This window comes from Diadema antillarum, unplaced genomic scaffold (genome assembly GCF_040938485.1).
Source record: "Diadema antillarum isolate AM-2024a unplaced genomic scaffold, OU_Dant_1.0 scf00000036, whole genome shotgun sequence".
Classification (NCBI taxonomy): Eukaryota; Metazoa; Echinodermata; class Echinoidea; order Diadematoida; family Diadematidae; genus Diadema; species Diadema antillarum.
The window spans coordinates 1,414,837-1,435,530 of NW_027270925.1; the positions used below are offsets into that span (position 1 = coordinate 1,414,837).

At 36.9% G+C, this 20,694-nt stretch overlaps 1 protein-coding gene across 1 annotated transcript; it reads right to left on the bottom strand.

Annotated features, from left to right (window-relative positions):
- On the bottom strand, positions 1-12,055 carry LOC139745072 (DNA polymerase alpha subunit B-like). The gene is made up of 14 exons (XM_071655493.1): positions 11,861-12,055; positions 10,285-10,409; positions 9,259-9,332; positions 8,633-8,806; positions 7,933-8,132; positions 7,409-7,497; positions 5,893-6,111; positions 5,284-5,448; positions 4,203-4,241; positions 3,962-4,035; positions 3,322-3,421; positions 2,258-2,364; positions 1,853-2,039; positions 1-1,229 (listed from the first exon to the last, which is right to left on the bottom strand). The coding sequence occupies exons 1-14, from the start codon at positions 11,943-11,945 to the stop codon at positions 1,068-1,070; spliced, it is 1,800 nt and encodes a 599-aa protein (XP_071511594.1). The 5' UTR covers positions 11,946-12,055; the 3' UTR covers positions 1-1,067.
- Positions 12,056-20,694: the final 8,639 nt, after the last annotated feature.

The window sequence follows — 20,694 nt, forward strand, 5'->3', positions numbered from 1 at the left end:
TTTCTTGTTTCGTTTTGAGTTGGGTTGGGTTAGGTTGGTTTGTTTGTTTGGCCTTCATTTTCTATAGCTGTCATGTGGGGCCCTTCCTCTTTGTTCCCAAGGAAGCAAGTAATCAAAACCTTTCTTTGCCCACTTGAGTCAGCCCTTCCCCTTATGGGCCAATTCCTGCCTAGTTTAGATTCCCGAGGGGTATTTTCAAGGCACCAACAATGTCAGACAAAGTTTGAGCACAGTGCCAAACAGGCAGGATCAATTGTATGACAGCCCCCTGGGGTGTTCAGCTGCAGACGAGCCAGCCATTATTGTTTCCTAAGTTTCGTCTGTCGTAGCACAAATACACAAGAACGAAGGGGAATTCCCAGAAAGTGAATGCGCCTAACGTTAAGATCCTAAAGCTATGTTGCTAGAATGTTCTGAGTACTACAGCTCAATAGAGCATTCAGCTTCAGACGAGCCAGCAATTGTTATTGTTTCGTTAGAGCGCAAATGCACAAGAGCGAAGGGGAATCCCCCGCACGTCAATGCATTCAATATCATGACTCCAAAACTATGTTGCTACGAATGCTCTGCACGCAGTGAGCACAGAGAGATCTGATTGTTTACATCATAATACTGAATCCCTTGAACTAGACAGAAATATTTTCAAAAGTGCTTTAAACATGGCCTGATTGTCTGCTTTTCATTCAAAACTTCAAACTAATGTAAAGGGGAATGCTGAAAAATAAAAGTCAAAGGAAATATGAGCAATTCCATTCCTAACACTTCTTTTGAATGCAGTTTAGTTTGAGCTGAAACTGACCCAATGCTATCCTGACAATAGTGTCTTTACAAGAGTTTGGGTGAAAATTGGGAAATTCTGATGAAAAAACAACAATAAATCAAAACAAAATCCACCATTAGGTTATAGAGTCAGACTACAAGTAGCAAAATAGCAGTGTGATAAATAAAATGCACTTAACTGTTTGAAAATTTTATGTGTCTGGGGCATATGGTAATGACGTTACAGCTAGCTTATACATGTACCAATTAACATACAGCATGTGGGAGGTTAGGCAGTGGCTCTTGCTTCATATCCTGACAATCTCCACAGCCGTCCGGTCAGCTACGGAGTGGTCAGTCTTGCTGTCCTGACCAGAGTCCTGGCTCTTGATGACCAGCCTGGCATAGGTTCCTCCCACCTGGCCACTGGTCAAGAGGCCTGGATTGACGCACACAGCTCCCTCAATTTCCTGCATTAAAATTTCAGCAAATATGCATAAAAAATAGTAACAATAGCAAAACAAAACAAAAATTTAACATTTTAATTGGTGCATGGTATGTAGAACTCATTATCTGTACCTAAAAGGGAGGTGAGAAAAATCCTTTGAATCTTTCGGTTATTTTTATCATTTTTTTCTGTCCGTGGTCTCCTGGCAAAATACAGCTTGAACAACAGAAGGCCAATGACCTATCAATAACTTCCCTCCAAAGAAGTATTTTACACATGTCACAAATACTGTAAAAGTGGATATTCCAGCGCAAGTAATTTTTGTGCTGGGCTGGGTAAGATGAATTTCGCATGTTTTTAATTTCGCAGAATCAAGACATTCAATAGTGGTACACAAAACAAGCAAAAATATTTGCATGTCTTTATCTTCGCACTAGCTTCTGGTTGTGTGAAATACACAAAAACTTCAATACCGCAAAAATTTCCACTTTTACAGTAATCAATGGCATCATGTGGAAAGAAGAAAAATTATGCCACTGGCTTTAAATGATATAGCCAGCTGTCACCTGAACTTGTTATAATCTCGAACACATAACTCCTATCTAAAGAAATATTTGAGTGGATGGAAATAAACGTGACGGTCACCTTGACAAAAAAGCGTAAACGAGATGGGCAGATGAAGAGGTGGGGAGCACACGCCATCTTTGCAAAGCGGGAAAATTTGTCGTAGTCAACCGGCACCTCCTCAGCAGGAGGGTAGAGAGGATAGAAGTTGCGCTGGGTGAGAATGTGTCTCACCAGACGACCCAGACGATCAGACGATCCAGGCGGACTGCAAAAATCGGGAAAGCGAGCAAACTCGGCATTACAAAACAGTGAAATTTACGACATACATAAATTTCTCCCATACAAGTAAAACTATGGTACTATTAAATACAAATTAAGTGCAAATTTTACTTGAGTTTCGTGTAGAGTGCAATAGGAATAGATATGATTTTGTGCATAGTTTGTAGAACTGTCAACAATAATTAAGAGGATTGTGATGATTACCAGGATATCTCCTCCCTACTAAGATGGAATAGGACATCTGTCGATGTGGTTGCTATGGTAACACCATTGATGGAGATCATCTCTGGCTCTGCAATGAAGTGAACCCGCTTTGTAGAGAAAACAAAGAGAAGAGAAAAGTGAGAGAATCACTTTTGATATGTTTGATATTGCAGCAATGCATTTCTTTTGCAACTGCTTCAATCCAGGCATGCTTAGTGATTTTAACATTTGAAACTATTCTCATAAACATATTGGCAGGAGATGGTGGAAATATCTTAAATCATATATGTATCTGCCAAGAAGTTTGGGACATAGTAAAGATAAGGTGATATGTCTGTTGATTGCATCTCTTCACTATTTACATAAAAAAACCTCAAACAATAATAATTAAAAAAAGAGAAAATATAAAATAAGCAAATGTAATGACAGGATTACATTAAATGGGTGAAGATTAAGCATGTCTCCATCAAAATGACTTTTTTTTAGAGGCCGTGGACAAAATACCGAGCCCATTGGATGCCACAGAGTGTCTCGAAAAGTATCTGCTAGACAATTGTACAAGTTTAACTACCAGTATATATAAGATGATAAAATTTGCAGTTGGCTGAATTTGCGAATGGAGCAAAGTTAGCAATTTCCCACATGCAAACTGACATACATTGCATTTGTGTCATGGGAGGCAATAGTTTGGCATGCTATCAGTTTAGAAAATACCAGTCTCCTCATAAAATTCACCCCCCCCCCCAAAAAAAAAAAAAAAAAAAAATTAAATAAATACATAAAAATAAATAAGTAAATAAATAAATAAATAAATAAAAAATAAACAATAACACCATGAAACATATGGCATTTAGAGTAGTCAATGCATTTGCTAGCTGTTGATAATCACAGTAAAGTATGGAATCTCAATTAAGACATCAGGTGTAATAACCTGTGTGTATGAATAAATAAAAATGCATTTTTATGAATTTATATCACATAACTGCATCAAATAGATCATGCATACATACAAACAACTGATGAAATATTTATTCCGCACATGCGAGCATTTAGATATGTTTTACCTTGGGCTGGTTTTTCATCTCTGGGTATGGAGGCTGGGGGTAGACAAAATGGTGTTGAGCATCTCGCAGTGATGGCTGGAAAATTAGTTCACATCCAACACTGAGAGGAACAAAATAGTGCAACATGAGACAGCCGTCAGTAATAAAGCAAACATTTTTCTGATATGAAGCATTATTCTCTATTCATTTAATGAATATCACCAAACACTGAATTGTGGTTGTATCAACAGGTACGGCTCTGTGTCATGGTATTGCTTCAGTGTATCATCTTGAAATGGTTCCTCTACACATTCTCACTATAGAGTGAAAACAGAATGAACTCAGACAGTTTGGCCAATCATCAATAGTTTGCACTTAAAGTATTTTCACATAAGAGAGTAGGCAGAGCACTAATAAAACATTTTCTGAGTTGATACAAAGGATGTCACCAGCCTATCCATGAATGAAGCAGCTACTTTGCATACCAAGTACGTACAAGAATAAAATACTGAAAATATTTCATCTCAGAAAGTAAGCACCAGCTTTGGGGATGATGGTACTTTAAATAAGATTCACAACAGTACAGACATATAAATGAAACTGTACTAAGGTGATTCATAAAATTATAAATCTTTAAAGACACTTACAATGACAAATTTACCTTTCAGTTTTCTTAACAATGGCCTGTATGATGTCATTGAAGATTCTGTCGTAACTTTCTCCAAGGGAACCCTCCTGGGGAGACACAAATACATTTGTGAGATTGCATTAAATCATACGGCTGTGACATTTAGATACAAGCCATGTTTAAATAAAGTATGAGGTGTACCAATACATAATAAAATGTGAAAGGAAACGGGAATGAGTGACAGAGAGGCAGGAGTTTATGAAAGAAAACTCACCTTGACTAAGCTATGTTCAACGTCCACAAATGGTCCAATCTGGTGAAGCAGCAAACATATAAAGAGCAAGGTGAAGAGAGTGAGGCATATCAGCTGAATGACAAACATTTGTTATTCTCAACAATTCTACTATTCAATATAAAATCTGTTGAGATTGAAGATCAAACAGTGGTAAATACTAGCAAACTATCAAATATTTTCAAAAAGCACAATTGTAAATACATAAAAACATACATTTTTGTGAATTCAATTTTTACAGGACAATGAATGGTATCCCATCACACAATTGAATATAAACTGTTACATACCAACATAAAGCATTTTTAAAAATCATAATGAAAACAAATAACAATGAAATGAGGAATGTTTTGCAAGAGATAGTAATATCAGATAATAAAATTCACTGTAAAAACTGCAAAGGGTTGTTTAGTATAATCTGGTACATATGCCGTTTTCATTAGTTTACAGCCTAGTCAACAGTAAACTTTAGACTAGTTTTACAGCAATTCATGCCATTAATGACAGATCTTGTATCTGTACAATCTTTTTTCACAAAAGCCAGTCTTGTCACGATATTTCAAGAGCCCTCATATTCCAAATCTTTCCAATTTCAGAGAACACAAAGATGATGTTCCGGCAGGATCAGGGCAAAATGATTCAAGAGCTGAGAGCAACAAAATAGTAAATAACTCCAAAGGTAAACATTAAATGCATGAACAGCAACACATGGCATCATGACTTGTGTCTGGATTCTGAAATTGAAATTGAAATTGAAATAATAATAATAATCATAATGACAATAATAATAATAATAATAATAATAATAATAATAATAATAATAATAATAATAATAATAATAATAATAATAATAACAATAATAATAATAACAATAATAATAATAACAACAACAATAATAATAATAATAATAATAATAACAACAACAATAATAATAATAATAATAACAATGATAATTAACTCAATAAGGTTGGAAATAACACATAATAATAAACTCTGAGCCTGAGCCTGATAGAGCCTGATACATTGTAAGTGGATATAGAGAGGTCCAGTTGAGACCACTTACCAGAATACAGGCATCAGGCCTGGTCTTCTTTATGACCCGGACCAGATCCTCCAGTGGTTCCAAGCTCATGGCGTCCGACGGACTAAAAGGACCAGCTGCTATGAGGAGATTGACGTCTCTCTGACCACCACTTTGGCACATCGGCTGGAAATCACCCATCACCCCCTGGAAAAGTGAACAATAGCAAGTTTACATAATATCAAAGAGCATTTCTTCATGGTTACACATCAAATGTCATCACTCCAACCCATACTGAAACAATCAAACAAACCAACTTTCATTATGGTGGGTATTAAGAACCCATGCAAACAAAGCATTTACATTGGAGGGTGATGTATGACAGATACAAAAGCACATGCTCAATCATACATATGCACATATATGTTTAAAGTGTTTGTCAACCTAAATTATGGACACAGCGCATGTTCTGAGTTTACTTTAAGGTAGGGGAGGCTCAAAGCTGCCCTATAATGGATCTTAATTTTTAGTTTCATTGCTATGCCTTTGCAGGAATCTCTACACACAGAAGCTAGCAGTGCTTTCAGTAAACAGGCCCCCCTATGGAAATGCACAGAAAGAAATGCCTGCACGAGTTGGAATAGAACTTACCGGGTAGATTTTAGAGGCCACAAATTTCACCCCTGCGCTGTTGACACCGTCCATGGCAACGACCTGACCCGGAAACAGCGAGTAGGCCTTGACCTCTGCAAGGCTGATGGCTGTCTGCTTGCCCGCTGATGACTCCACCGACCCCTCCATCATCACAGACTGGGCATTGAGCCGCCCGTTGCTGTCACAGCAGATCCTACCGACAATAGTCTCTGATTCCTATTCATCGAAAACAAACAACTGTGAAAGTGGATATTTTCGCACGACTAATTTTTCACGCTCGGCGGGGTAAGAAGAGTTTCGTGTGTTTTTAATTCCGCGGAATCAAGACATCAACTACTGGAACATATGGCACGCAAAAATATTCACATGCTTTTATTTTTGCGCTAGTTTTGGGTTGCGCGAAATGCGCGAAAATTTCAACACTGCGAAAATTTCCACTTTTACAGTAATTGCTAAACCTTCCTCCAGTAATTCCTGGCTGTGATGGCATACATCAGTCCTAGAGTTTTATGGATGTGTTTTACGAATGTCCTGATCAGATAATTGCCATTGAATAGGATTTCCATGATCATTTCAAATTCTGTGGTATCTGTGTACTGTTGTAATATGTTACAACTGTGTGGATTCATTGACATTCGGGTGAAGTTAAGCTAGGGAGGAGTTAGGAAATAAACCAAAAGCCCTCAATAGCCATGCAATTTAAGCTAAGTTGCATGGGCACAAATGCTTACATCTAACAGACTATCACATGTAGTCACTCATTTCTCATCAGTGGAGGTGTGATTATATGGAAGTGAATTCAAAACAAACAACTTACGCACTTGTACATAAGATGACTACATAAAATCAAATGCATACATTCACTGTCAAATTAAATCATTATAACGTGCCTTCCATTGCATTATCGCATTTTGATCTCATTTATAACCTATCTAATCCTGGGAGAATTTTGTTGCAGAAACTACCATCTTTTCATCATGGCAACTCTGAATTTCACTGCATATCTTACATGGGAAAACAAAGTTGATGGAACTGGTAGACTTCATTAACTTTGCACAAAATGAGAAAGAAAGAAAGAAAGAAAGAAACATACTGATAATTGTCAATTTGAGGAAGAAACTGGAACTGTAATCGTCTATGTGTTTCCCAATTCTAGAATCAATTATAAATTTAGCGACTAGGAGGCTTTTGAAAATTTTCCGACAAAAACAAAGAATTATATATGAACAACTAAAGACTCAAATGATGGTGAATTTACTTATGCTACCTTCTGAAACACTCAAAATGAATAGCAAAAAAAAAAAGAAATGCAACATCAAACAACAGAGATGTGGTTAATGGAACTTTATGGATTTACTCCCAATTTCATTATTGTTGAGCTAGGCATGAAGTATCCACTCTCTACATGCAATGCCAGCCATGAACCATGGTTAGCATGGTACACTTTTTGGGTCATTTAATATATCAATTCATTGACAAAACAAGCTTTCAGAGAAAAATAAAATAAACTTACCTGGATAGGCAATGCTAGATGAGCCACATTCTCAATGCTGTATTTCTCTTGCAACATTTTTGACATGTCTTCTATCACCTCGTTCAGCACTGAAAAAAAAAAATTGCACAACTTTAATGCACATTTCTGTCCTTCAGGTACACTGAAACACAAAACATCTACAAATACTGTATGTCATTACAAACAAGACATTTCACAAAAATATGACATGACATGACATTCCATTGGGAGCCTGTGATGCACCTAAAATGTGAAGTCTGCAGAATGACAATACTTTCACAAGAAAGAAGATGACACTCGGGACACAGATGTCAAAAAAACAACCCAACTCTGAAAATCAAGGTCTCCTTTACTTGCAGTAAAACAGCACAGAGTATGGGGCTTTATTTGATTGATTGATTGCTTTGCTCATTATTGTTGTTGTTTTTATTGTTGAAATATTGTATTCACTGCCCCTCTGAAAAAAAAAAAAAAAGGATTTCATGTGCAAATAAAATAAAATAAATTTAAACATACAAACAAACCTTCAGCCTTGCGTTTGATCTTCTGCATCATGTACTTATATTTCTCTGCCTTCTGCACACAGGGGCTCATCTCGCCACGGGTCACACAGCACTGTCCGAGACCAGAGCCCTCCCAGTTCACAGTAGTGACCGGTCCAAAACTGGCCACGACCTCCCCGGACTTGCTGCGGCTGCTGTACTTCTGTGAGGGAGTCGATGATCTGATCAAACGAAACACATGACATCATTGCCATGTTCTATTATTCCCTTTTTCAATAACCAACTTGAATTGGGAGAAGAGATGAATAGCATGTCCTCACTGATAAACAATCTTAAGAGTCAGATATGTAGAACCAAGTTCGATCTGGTCAAGATTTATGCCATACAGACTGCCAAGCTCTTGATTTCATAGATTTTGCAAATCTTGCCATTTCCCTCAACCTGCATAAAAAAGAAGTATCAGATTTCTTTTCATTCTTAATCATAACCTTGCCTAACCACATGTTGACACTGATGTTTATAGCATTGTTTTGCCTTTTTTTTTGCAGCACTGAGGAAGTGTGGGAGACTGAAGCTATTTTTTTTTAATTCAAGTAGAATCAATTACTGTAACAAACAGAAATTAAGAATTTATTTGATATCAACATGATAGATCCATCTTGGATGCAGAATATGAATGGGTAACAATTAGTCTTGGGAGCAAAGAATTCAGATGACTTACAAAGAGATGGAGCCACTGGAGGATGCTGGGCTCGCATCCATCTTGTTCTGCTCTCTTAGCGGAGTCCTTTTACTACTGGACGTGTCCGGAGTGGTCAAGACCCTCTTTTGCCGCGCCTTTGGCCCCGGTGTGTAGGCATCCAGGAGATCCTCAGACTCGTCATCATCCAACAGCCTTTAATAGCAAGGTGATGTTGTCATGGAAACAACATCTTGAAGAAGATGGACAGTTCACTAGTGCCACAGAATGGCTTACTCATATGAAAATATGAGACGCTTTTCTTCAAAGAATAATTTTGGTATAGTTTATTTACATTTTGGGTTTATTTTTCGATACTTCTTTGTGAATTTGCAGCATGAGTTCAGAGAAGCTCTTAGCAAAGGTCACAGATAACAAATTGTCACATAAAGAGAATCCTCAAACAAAAGGCAAAGTGAAAGACAATACCCACATGTACCATGTAAGATTCATGTACACTGAGAATGTTGTTCTTCGAAACAAATGTTGCCATTGACAAAAAAAAAAAAAAAAAATGTGTCTTCAGATTGCTTTAAAATACAAAATGCAGCAATCCATCCTTATGATAAAAAAAGAAAACAAAATGAACACGAAACTGAAAAGGATACATCTGATAGCTCTGCTGGGTCGTTGGTTTCTGACTGGAGGGGGTCTTCACCTGGTTGAGTCTCTTCCCTAATGACTGGTGGGGGGGGGGGGGGGGCAAAATGAATAAGAAATAAATGCTCGTGTAGATAAAAAGATGATGGCTTAATGTTACAAAAGCAATTGGATGTAGATTCATATAATTATGTTACATGCATACAACACATACACACACACACACATACACACACACACAGAATTCAAGTACCAAACTGCATAATACACAGGCCTATTTATATTGATACAACTTTCTCAGATTATCAGAAGAAACTGATTTTAAGAATAAAATCACAGGCAAACATGATAGAGCTTTCACCAAAATTGGACCTACAGTGATAATTATGGAACTTTAAAGTTTCATATTTTCACAAAATATTGACATCAGTCACAGCCATATATACTATATTCACTTTAGATGAGGTGATAATGGTATGGCATTACATGTCCCCCATTGACACACACACACACACACACACACACACACACACACACACACAAACATAAACACACACACAAACCTTCACCAAATTTACTTGTCCTGAAACGACTAAAAAAGATTCATATCCTTCAGATGAAATTTTTGATGTGTTGCACTATTAAATAACCTAGCAATGATGAATTTTACAGCTGGGGAAATACTATTGCTTTATGATTGAATAAAAACATATTGTACTCACACCAACTGGAGAGTTATGAGGCGTTCAGTGTATATTGCTTCAACTATGAATCTACAAATAATGTGCTTGTGAACAATATCACCATTCCATGATTATAGGAGAGAACTTTGAAATTCCATTCATCTCTGACTTATGTCTAAATCTGATTAATCTTTTCCACTATATTTGTCTGATTTTACTCATGAAAGTCAAACTGAGCACAGCGAAATCGCACAAAAAAGGCTACATTTCCTTTAGCTGAGAGTAAAATGGAATCAAGTGATGATAGCAGTATCATCTCTCTGAATAATTTGGTACAGAAGTCAAACTCACCTCGCGTTCTAACTGATCCAAGGTGTCTGCATTGATTGGTAGGCCACTGTGGGTTGTGGAGAAGGCGATCCATTCTGCCACACAATCTTCCACCGTCAGTTTATACACGATACAGAACTCCTTCACTGTGAATAGTGTTTTAAAAAAAGAATGTAGTGAGCAGAATTAACTAAGATTGCAAAATGCCATGGCTTACACTTTGGTTCCAACAGCTGGTTTGTCCTGTTTACAATATTGGCCTTATTCATTTGGGGAAAACATGACTATTATTGGGTTTGTTTCTTTTCTCCAAAGAAATACCCTTTGGCATTTTTTCCACTAAATCATTACAATAAAATTAACATAGGTTACCCAAGCCTCAGAGAAATGTGTTCATACAAGGTTGTACCGTACATTGTACATCTTCAAGATAGGGGGTGCTAACTGCTGATAAGGTTGTGTGGACATTGTGAGGGTTTCTATATAGATACACACTCTGCTATAAACAGTAACACTGCTTCACAAGTGGCATCATGCCTGTAAGTTAGGTGATCAAGACATCAAGAAGCTTTAAATTAGGTACTCAAACTTACTTAGATTACGCTAGGTGTCTGGATCCAGACCTAGAGTTTATATCGGGTATGCCATGCTGTCTGTGCTAGTAAATTTAGAGAATGTCTGTCTGCAACATCCATCAGGTGATCATGGCAGGCACTGGCACCTGGCTGGCAAGAGTTTTAGATGTTGCAACCATCACATAGAGTCTAGATCTACGCAAGATGACAATATTCAAGCAATAAAATGTTGCACCCGATGACTCTTGCGACCATCTAAGGACCTTAAGGTGTATTAAAAGAGTTGATTTGAGTCTATATTCTTAATTACAGCATCAACTTGATTCAAACTTGCGGAATTGTTTAAGTAGTTACATGGTTTAGTCTTGCAATCTGCATATTGGAATTTAGGTTAGGGTTAACCCCAGGGCGCTCCGTAACACAGTTATCCCGGGCTGGTCGCAGTTAGATTAGGGTGTGCATGGGCTTTGTTTGGGGACTTGGGTTGATCACCTACTAGTTCCTTAATCCTACATATTGTCTACATTTCTACATCGGCTAAGAAGAAGTTGACAAAGAGGATACATATCATCATTAGAGCACCTATCATATCAAAATATCACTGATACCTGGTATCACTTTAGTCTCTTTTACACAGTTATGTATAAGCACAGTACAACACAGCTGACGAAATGATTCGATTGAAATACAGCTCAGTGTCAGTGACAGTGGCAACATCCATTTACTTGATTTATTTAGCTTTCCCCATGTGGTCATGCCATGATCATGATAGATCTAATTGATGCCACTATAAAAATTCTACTTACAGGCAGGCATTTACTAAAGATAATGGTAAGGACAAGTAAGGACAAGGACTAAGGTACAATACCCGTGCCGTACATAAACGTTTAGACAAGCTAAATATTATCAGGCACAAACTGGGCCTGCCTGCCCTGTACTGTATGCTGGTGAGTGCATTGCCCTGCCCTGACTGAGTGCGCCCGCGCCTTTACAATTGAACGATGAATTTATCATGAACTTACGTTTGTCTACAACATCTGGGTCGTCAATCGTCACACCAAATGTCTCAAATTGTTCAGAGAGTTCATTTTCGCTAATGTTTGTCATGTTGAACTCGTGAAATGACTGAGCTAGTCTAAAGATGAAGTTGGGTACAGACTGGACTGGACGTTATTCCGCGAGCTCCGCTGGCTCATCGAGTACGGAGGATGCCAGGCACGCAGGGTTGACGCCTGTAGTTACGGCCGCGACGGGTTCAGCCAGCTGAGCCACCACGCTCAGGATTGCTGTCCCACTCACTAACACGGCAGTGCTCTTCTTATTTCCCGCGTTTGAATCGCCTAGTACGCACTTCCGGGTCGCGCAGAAATAAATCGACCGCACGTACATTACTAACGAGAAGATAATAGACAGCATCAGAAGAAAGGCGCGTACAGAAAGTGCGCGGTTACTCTGCGGGAACGAAGAATACTGTCTACGCGTTAATCACCAATAAGCATAAAGAGGGATCGGCACGGGGGTGCAACACAGAACTCTTATCTGTGGGGTGCAACTCCTTGCTTTTTTCGGAGCGATGCTGTAAGTCAGAGCCTGTTCATCGATCTGGGGCCTGTCTTATAAAGACTTGCGATAGAAATCAATCATAAGTTTTCGTAATTTGTGTGTGCTGCAATGCAAGTTGCGATTGATTTGGGGACTTGTGATTGATTTGAAGGCTTTATAAGACGGGGCCCAGGATTGAATCCTCGGTTGCTCTTGATCCTTCCAGCCTGGGCTAATCTCATTAAAACATGCATCTTAAAATTCTAAAAATCAATGTTTTTCTCAGTCCAAACATATTTACGGAGGATCAAAGCTTGAAATAAACCATCAGGGATCTTGAATGAACGTTTTCCACAGATCCCCGTAGAGATAGAGAAGTTGGTGGATTCGCATCAAAACTGCTCGAATAACGGGGGGGGGGGGGGGGGGGGGGGGGGAGAGATATCCAAAAAAGCTATCCTAATAAAATTGACAGGCCACGACTTTTATTAGGATCTCTTTGTTTTTCCTCGTTTTTAGATATCTCAGTCATTTCAAAACAGATTTTCATCAAATAAACTTTTGATTCCCCTTAGAGTTGTATGCTCTTTAATATTTCATAAAAGAGTGGTTTCTAAATATCTCGCAAAACGTTGCAAGCTGAATCCTCGCCTCAACCAGTACTGTGCAGTCCCTTTGGTTTAATCAATTGAAACTAATCAAGATGAAAACTTCTTCCTTAAGATCCAAATCCAACAATATTTTTGTATTTCAAATTAAACACGATCTAAAAAAGAGAAAAACCCACACAACCCCCTCCCCCAGCTCAATCCCTTGCGCTAAAGATTATCAAATTATTTGATCAGTAAATGAGAAAATAACTCGACTCAACACTCCCCCCTCACCGAATATCATTTCATTTTCTCATTTATTTCATTGAAAATTTCCAAAATCAGGGCACCCAAAAGTGTGCACCAGATCGTTGAAATTCAATTCTAAATGAACAAGAGCTCCCTCATGTATTATGAGGCATATCCTACCCCCCCCCCCTTGTTGAGAAAAATGTAAAATCATTGAAAATATGCAGCATTTAGTTTGTTTGGTGCTTTTTTTTTATTGCAACTTTTTTAGATTTATATACATTGCATAACCGACTTGACTGAAATTTTTCTATGATTATATTCCACCAAGAGTGTGGCACTGACCAGATCGTTTAATTTAATTCTAGAAATGCAAAGCTCCCTCGTGGGGAGGAGGTATATCCTCCTCCCTACACACACACACACACACCCTCTCCAATATGGGTCACTATATATCGCCGTTATACTTTTTTTTTTATTGAAAATGTCCCAAACATTCTATCAAAAGTGTGTGCCAAAGATCGTTGAATTTTTGTAAATATACAAAAGCCCCTAGCGTGGGAGAGAATACCTCTTCCCTTTCACACAGTCCCCTTGCTTGCGTGTTTCCCCGATTTTGAAAATAATCCTCTTTTTTTGCACCCCCACAAAAACATTTCTGTGATATACGACCATTAACACTCGACTAACGTCTCTTGCACTCTTTCACATTCATAATACCAGGAAGTGATCAACCTGAAAGAGGTGGTTGACATCTTCATAAACACGAATCCACGATGCTGAACTTGGTATGATATAGTTTATAGATGATATTGATTATAAATAATGATGATCCGCGAGACTTTTCTTCATGACGTATGATTCATACGTCGAACAAAATTATCGTTTAAAGATTTAGAAAAATACTTGCTTATCATCCCTCTAAGAAAGTAGCCCGCTAGGGGCACTGTCAGGGAATCTAAAGCTGTATTTTGCAGAAAACCCCATTCAATTTGGTTATGATTTGGATTATATAGTGATCACAGAGAAATGTGGATCGTTGTAAAGCATGTCATGGGTCTGATTCTTCGCAAGTCTAGCACTTGGATGCTCTTGGAACTACATATTGTTTGTTTGTTTGTTCATTTTCCATCTGAGAAGATGGCTGGATAGCCCATATTCAGTACGTTAAGCTGGTCTTCCATGGGGTCCAGTTGGATGTGAGGTGGGACCACAATGGAGAGAACCTGGAGGGAAGGGATTCCTGACATGCTCTATACAAAACTCCTCATTTCTCTTTGACCACTGAAGCAAATTGGATAGGGTGTTCTGTATAAGATGTGATGGGTAATAAGTTATCTACATGTATATGGTTTCATACCCTGAAATTGTATTTGGATTGAGTCACTATATGATTTCAAAGTTATCATTGCGGAGAGTCCCAATGTATCTTTTTTTTTTCTTTTTCTTTTTTTTTTTGGGGGGGGGCATACGGTAATAAAGGTACGTGTAAGGGCGCACTTTTTTCCAATTATAACCCCACCCCCATAATTCATTTATTTATTTCTTTATTCTGTGTTCTTTATACAGGGTAGTCTCTTCAGTACATAAAACTGCTTTACAAGAGAGCCCTGTATTACATAAAGAATATTAAAATACAGTTTACAATTTGAAACAAATTTTGGACAATACAATGTTACAATCCATAACAATACATCATACATTATACAATACAATATACTAAGATAAAATAACAATCAAAATATAAAGTTGAATATGATATAAGATGAATAAGATATAACAATGTAGAATTAAAGTACGTCTTACATTCAAAATAACAGTAAAAATTTATCATAACCAGTAAAATATCACACATGATTGAAAGACCAACAAGTGTGATCCATCCATTATCCCCTATCCCCCATCCCACCCGCCCCCTTTTCCCGATAATAGTTGCTGCAGCAAAATGTTTTGGTTAAAAAAAAAAAAAGTGCATACGGTCGCAAAGAATATATCCAACTAAAATTTTTAAAAAATCAAACTACACAAAAATGTGTACATAAATACGTATTCAGTGTTTGATTTGGGTAAAAACTCAGATGGCAAGAACATATAAGTATTAAAAATTAAAAGTCAAAACTTAAACGTTTACACATTTTTTCTTGAAATTTTCAAACGACACAGAAGTTTGGACTTGAATAGGTAACATATTGAAATGCAACGTGCCTTGATACGAAAATGTTGACCTCATATAATCTGTACGTGGTTTAGGAACAAAAAGAGGATTGTTTGCAGCATATCTTGTATTATATCGGTCTATTGGAAATGGGTTTCTTTAAATATATACATAGGTGTGCGATTATTGATAATTTTAAACATCATTATACAATGATTGAATTTAGTCCGTTGTTGCACCGATTGCCAATTATGACCTTTAATGTCAGTTGATGTATATCTATCAGCATTTAATATCATTCTATCTGTTCTGAACACGTTGTAATCTCATTATATTATACATTTTGTCGTATTATCCCAGATAATGCTACAGTAATCCAAATGAGGAACAAACATAGCATAATATAAATCAATCAAATTCTTCTGATTCAAATATGATTTAATTCTATAAATATTTACTGTTACCCAGGAAAGTTTACTTACAAGGTTATCAACATATTTTGTCCATTTCATATGAGGATCAAAGATTAATAACCCCGAGATATTTCATTTTATCCACAATTTCCAATCTCAAATTATTACATTTTATCAATATTACAATTTCTTATTTTTTTTTTTGAGAGAGAGCCAAATATCATAACCTTCGTTTTGTCAACATTAATATACATTTCATTTCTATAATCAATCCAATCAACTATCATAATATTATCAAACTGAGATTGTAATATAATCTGTAATTCTTCCTTGGTTTTTTGCCTTGCAAAAATATTACAGTATCATCTGCATAATAACTAATGAGAGTTTTGTCAATGGCATATACTTCACTTCACAGATATCATTAATATACATACTAAAAATCAATGGCCCAAGGATGGAACCTTGGGCGACTCCTGTTTTCACCACAAGTGAGTCACTCAAAATACCTTTGACTGAAACACATTGAGATCTGCCTGTAATATATGACTCGAAACATCTATACTCTGTACCCTTTATACCATATAACCACATTTCCTCTTAACAGTTAATCATGTGGTGAGACATCAAAAGCTTTCCGAAGATCTGAAAATACGCCACCTGTTATAAATCCACAGTTCATGTTTTGTAAGATATGTTCAGTTATATCAAGAACGCAAGAATTTGTAGAATGTAAAGGTAGAAAACCAGATTGATTATTGGCAAGTAACGAATGTTCATTCAAATATTCATATACAACAGTACCGTTTATAAATTCCTTTTTCTAAAATCTTACTTACTATTGACAAAATAGATATAGGTCTCTAATTCAAAGGGTATATGTTTTATCACCACTTTTATATGTAGGAATTATTTTGGCAGATTCAAAATCTTTTGGTTTACTTCCCATTTTAAAGAAACAATTGAATATAAAAGTTAACGGTTATACAACAGTTTCCGCAGCTACTTTGAGTAATAATGGGTGCACTCCATAAAGACCAAGTTTTACATACATCAATACTCTTCAATTCTTTTAATACAAATTCTTCTGTGATATCTGTAAAAGACGAAATGCTGTCAGTTACAGGTACATCGTGGAGACAGCTTTCCTCGTCATATTGATTTCGGTTTCGTGTATATAGTTGATCTATTTATTCTATCCGATACAGTACTGAATATCTGACTAAAAACATTTCCGATTTCATAAGTGTTTTCTATAACTTTTCCTTCATATTCTAACTTATATTCTGTTTCACTTTTAGTTTTCAACAAAAGATCATTAATAACCTTCCACTTCTGTTTTAAATCCTTCTTCATAATACTCTGAAATTCATTACAATAATATTCCCGTTTCAATTTCTTATTCATATCGTTTATCTTATTGCCGATGTGCTTATATTCTTTCCAAAAATGCTGCATAGATCGTGTATCGGAAACAGACTTACAATGATCAAATTTTGATTTGTAATAATCTCTATCCCTTGAAAGTTCCTTATTATACTGACGTAGGGGGCGTGTTTATCGCACAGTTCAACAAACTTTGCTGTGAAGTCCAGCCACGTAGAATCGATATTATTTGCTTGATAAAACACAGTCCCAGTTTACAGAAGATAAATCATGTATGAACTTTTCAGAGTCAAAATTGCGAAAAGATCTCATTTTCGAAATTTTAGGATGAGATTTAAGATATTTTTCTGAAAGGATTGCATATAATATTATCAAAGAGTGGTCACCAACAGATTGAACACAAGATGTTAATGAGCCGAGAGACTGAGATACAAAAAAAAAAACAAACAAACAAACAAACAAATCAATGCTTTACTGAACGGAGTAATGCGAGTTGGTTTTGAAATCAGCTGGTTAAACTGTAAAGCCTCACACATATGTGTTACTTTCTGTGACAATACATTATTGGTTAACATGTTACAATTCATATCTCCTTTAATTAGCACTTTATCTCTTACAGTACAAACATTTTCAAAATTACACTCCATGGTTTCAAACTCATCAGTTGTGGCCTTTGGTGGACGATACACTATACCAAGAAGATATGCAAGGTTTGTGACTTTTCATTTGAATTTCTATCCATATCATATTACTTCTACTTAATGGTCTATAATTTACGGGCCTGTCGTGAGACAACAAAATGACTTTTACATGTTTTAGATCACTCGATGTTTCCTCGGTATTTCATGAATCCCATTCGACCTTAATCATCATCAGTCTTACATAAATACCTGAGAGAATAATGTGTGATTCATATGATTTGATACTTTAACCACATGGCTGCATATGGAAAATTATAAATTTTGATACATTTAATGTATACAGATTATACCCGATTGACGTATACGAACTTTTTTTGCACTTTTAAAAAATATGTTGTTGTTTTTTTCTGGACTTAAATGCATAATCCCCTGTTTTTGCTTTATATGTCTTATTTCAATTTCCTATCTAAAGTTCTTTTTTGCAAACTTCTGTTGCAAAAGTTCCCTTCTCCTTCCCAGTTGCGCTTCTCGGTTCCGTCGTTCATACATGAATGGATATGATTGTTTCTCTGTTCCCGGGAAAGGTAGGCCTATTTTTTTTTTATGATAATGACCATTGCTTGCTCAACCGTCGAGGTCTTTTTGGAAAACGTTTTCGGTTCATGGAATCCATGAAATTTTTCGATTCATCATTTTTTTTGGGGGGAATGGCACTTACAGACAACGTATGGCAGCTGCTAATGTCGTATTTGCAGTGCAGTGAAGTTATTGATTACCTTGCCCACATGCACACATGTATACAGTGATATTAAATTCAGATTATACAGTATGTCCCCCAAAAGAAATTACAACGGGACCCCCGCAATGATATCTTTTAAAAAAAAAGTGAGTCAATCTAAATACGAATTCAGGGTATGAAACTATAACTCATTACCCACATCTTACAGAAAACCCCATTCGATTTGCTTCAGTGGTCAAAGAGAAATGAGGAATTTTGTAGAGGATGTCGGGAATCTCTTTCGTCCAAGTTCTGTCTATCATTCACGCACAAGAGCATTGAATTGCTAAAATTTGAAGAATCAGACTCATGACATGCTTTACAACAAACCGCATTTCTCTTTGACCGCTTAACCAAATTGAATGGGGTTTTCTGTAAAATAGAGCTAAGATGTTATATTTTAAGACCCTGAAGTAGCACTTAGACAGGTCGATCATTTATTTTTTGGTGTTATCAATTCGAAAATGTGATTGTAATTTTTTAGGGGGACATACTGCACAGTATGTCCCACCAAATATTACAATCAGATTTTCGCATTGATAATACCAAATATGATTATTTTTTTCAATGATACTTCGGGGTCTTAAAATATAACATTTTAGCTCTATTTTGCAGAAATCCCCATTCGATTTGGGTTAAGCGGTTACAGAGAAATGTGGATTGTTGTAAAGCATGTCATGAGTCTGATTCTTCCAATTTTAGCAATTCAATACTCTTGTGCGTGAATAATAGACAGAACTTGGACGAAAGAGATTCCCGACATCCTCTTCAAAATTCCTCATTTCTCTTTGACTACTGAACCAAATCGAATGGGGTTTTCTGTAAGATGTGGGCAATGAGATATAGTTTCATACACTGAATTTGTATTTAGATTGATTCACTATTTGTAAAGATATCATAGCGGAGGGTCCCATTGTAATTTTTTTTTTTTTTTTTTTTTTTGGGGGGGGGGACATACTGTACAGATGCTCCAACCTATACATCGAGACCACTATACATATACTGTGTAATATACTAGTAGCTATCTTATTTCATACCAAGGATTGGGACTTCGTTTTTCTCTCTTGGAGTGCTGGCGCGTGGGGGCTTGATTTATCCTCTCTTGTTTGATCATTCTAGGTTGTGATTGAATATTTACCTCACTTCCCGATAACGAGAGAGGAAAAAGAGTGTAAGGGAAAATCCAGACGCTTTGTTTGGTCTGTCACTGGGAGGTAGGCCTACTGTATCGCCTTCAATTGACCATATGAATATACAAAATGTAGGTTAATTGGTCAAAGTATGTCATCACAATTTACTAATAATCAGTCCAGCGCCAGCTACATGAATTAAGTCAAAACAAAGAAGAACAAAGAAGAGACAGATTAAGAGACACTGACACGTATTAAATGAGAAAGAGAGAGATGGAGAGAGAGAGAGGGAGGGGGTGGGGAGAGGCTGGGTGTAATAGACTTTGAAGGGGTGTTCTGTATATCATACCGCATATTCAACTTGGTAATTTTTGGCTTCGCATCCTTGTTTGCACTGTATCTGGGCATGTGGCGGGGATTTCCCTTCTTCTCCCGTTCGCATAAATATGGCGGTTTAATTGTACATGTACTATACATGCATTATGCTTCTTCTCTATTAAGCCTAGTGTGCTTGTCACACGTGTTCCTTCTTTCCCGCGCATGATGCATGTACAGATATGTATCTTGCTTTGCCCCAGGGGTGACACGTATACTAAAACGCTTTACTGACTTGAGCAAGTAGATGGTGCCCATTTCTCTCATTGTTATCTTTCATATGTCTGTGTTTTCATGTGAGAACGTGAATGTACATGATGTACCTGTTGTTGTTGGGGGGGTTTTTTTCTCCATTTCTTGGTGCGATTAAACAAGAGGAAGGCATGCCAATGTGCATATCATTCAATGAGAAATGATTCTACACCTCATGGTTGGGAAGCATGTGTTGTATATCTCCCTTCACACACTCTTGTCTTTCATTTCCTCTATCATCTGCAGCAATTCAGCATAATACAAATTTATGAACAGAGACACAGTGCAATTTGAATCACACATCATACCACACAGGCACTCAAACACAGAAACATCAAACTGCCA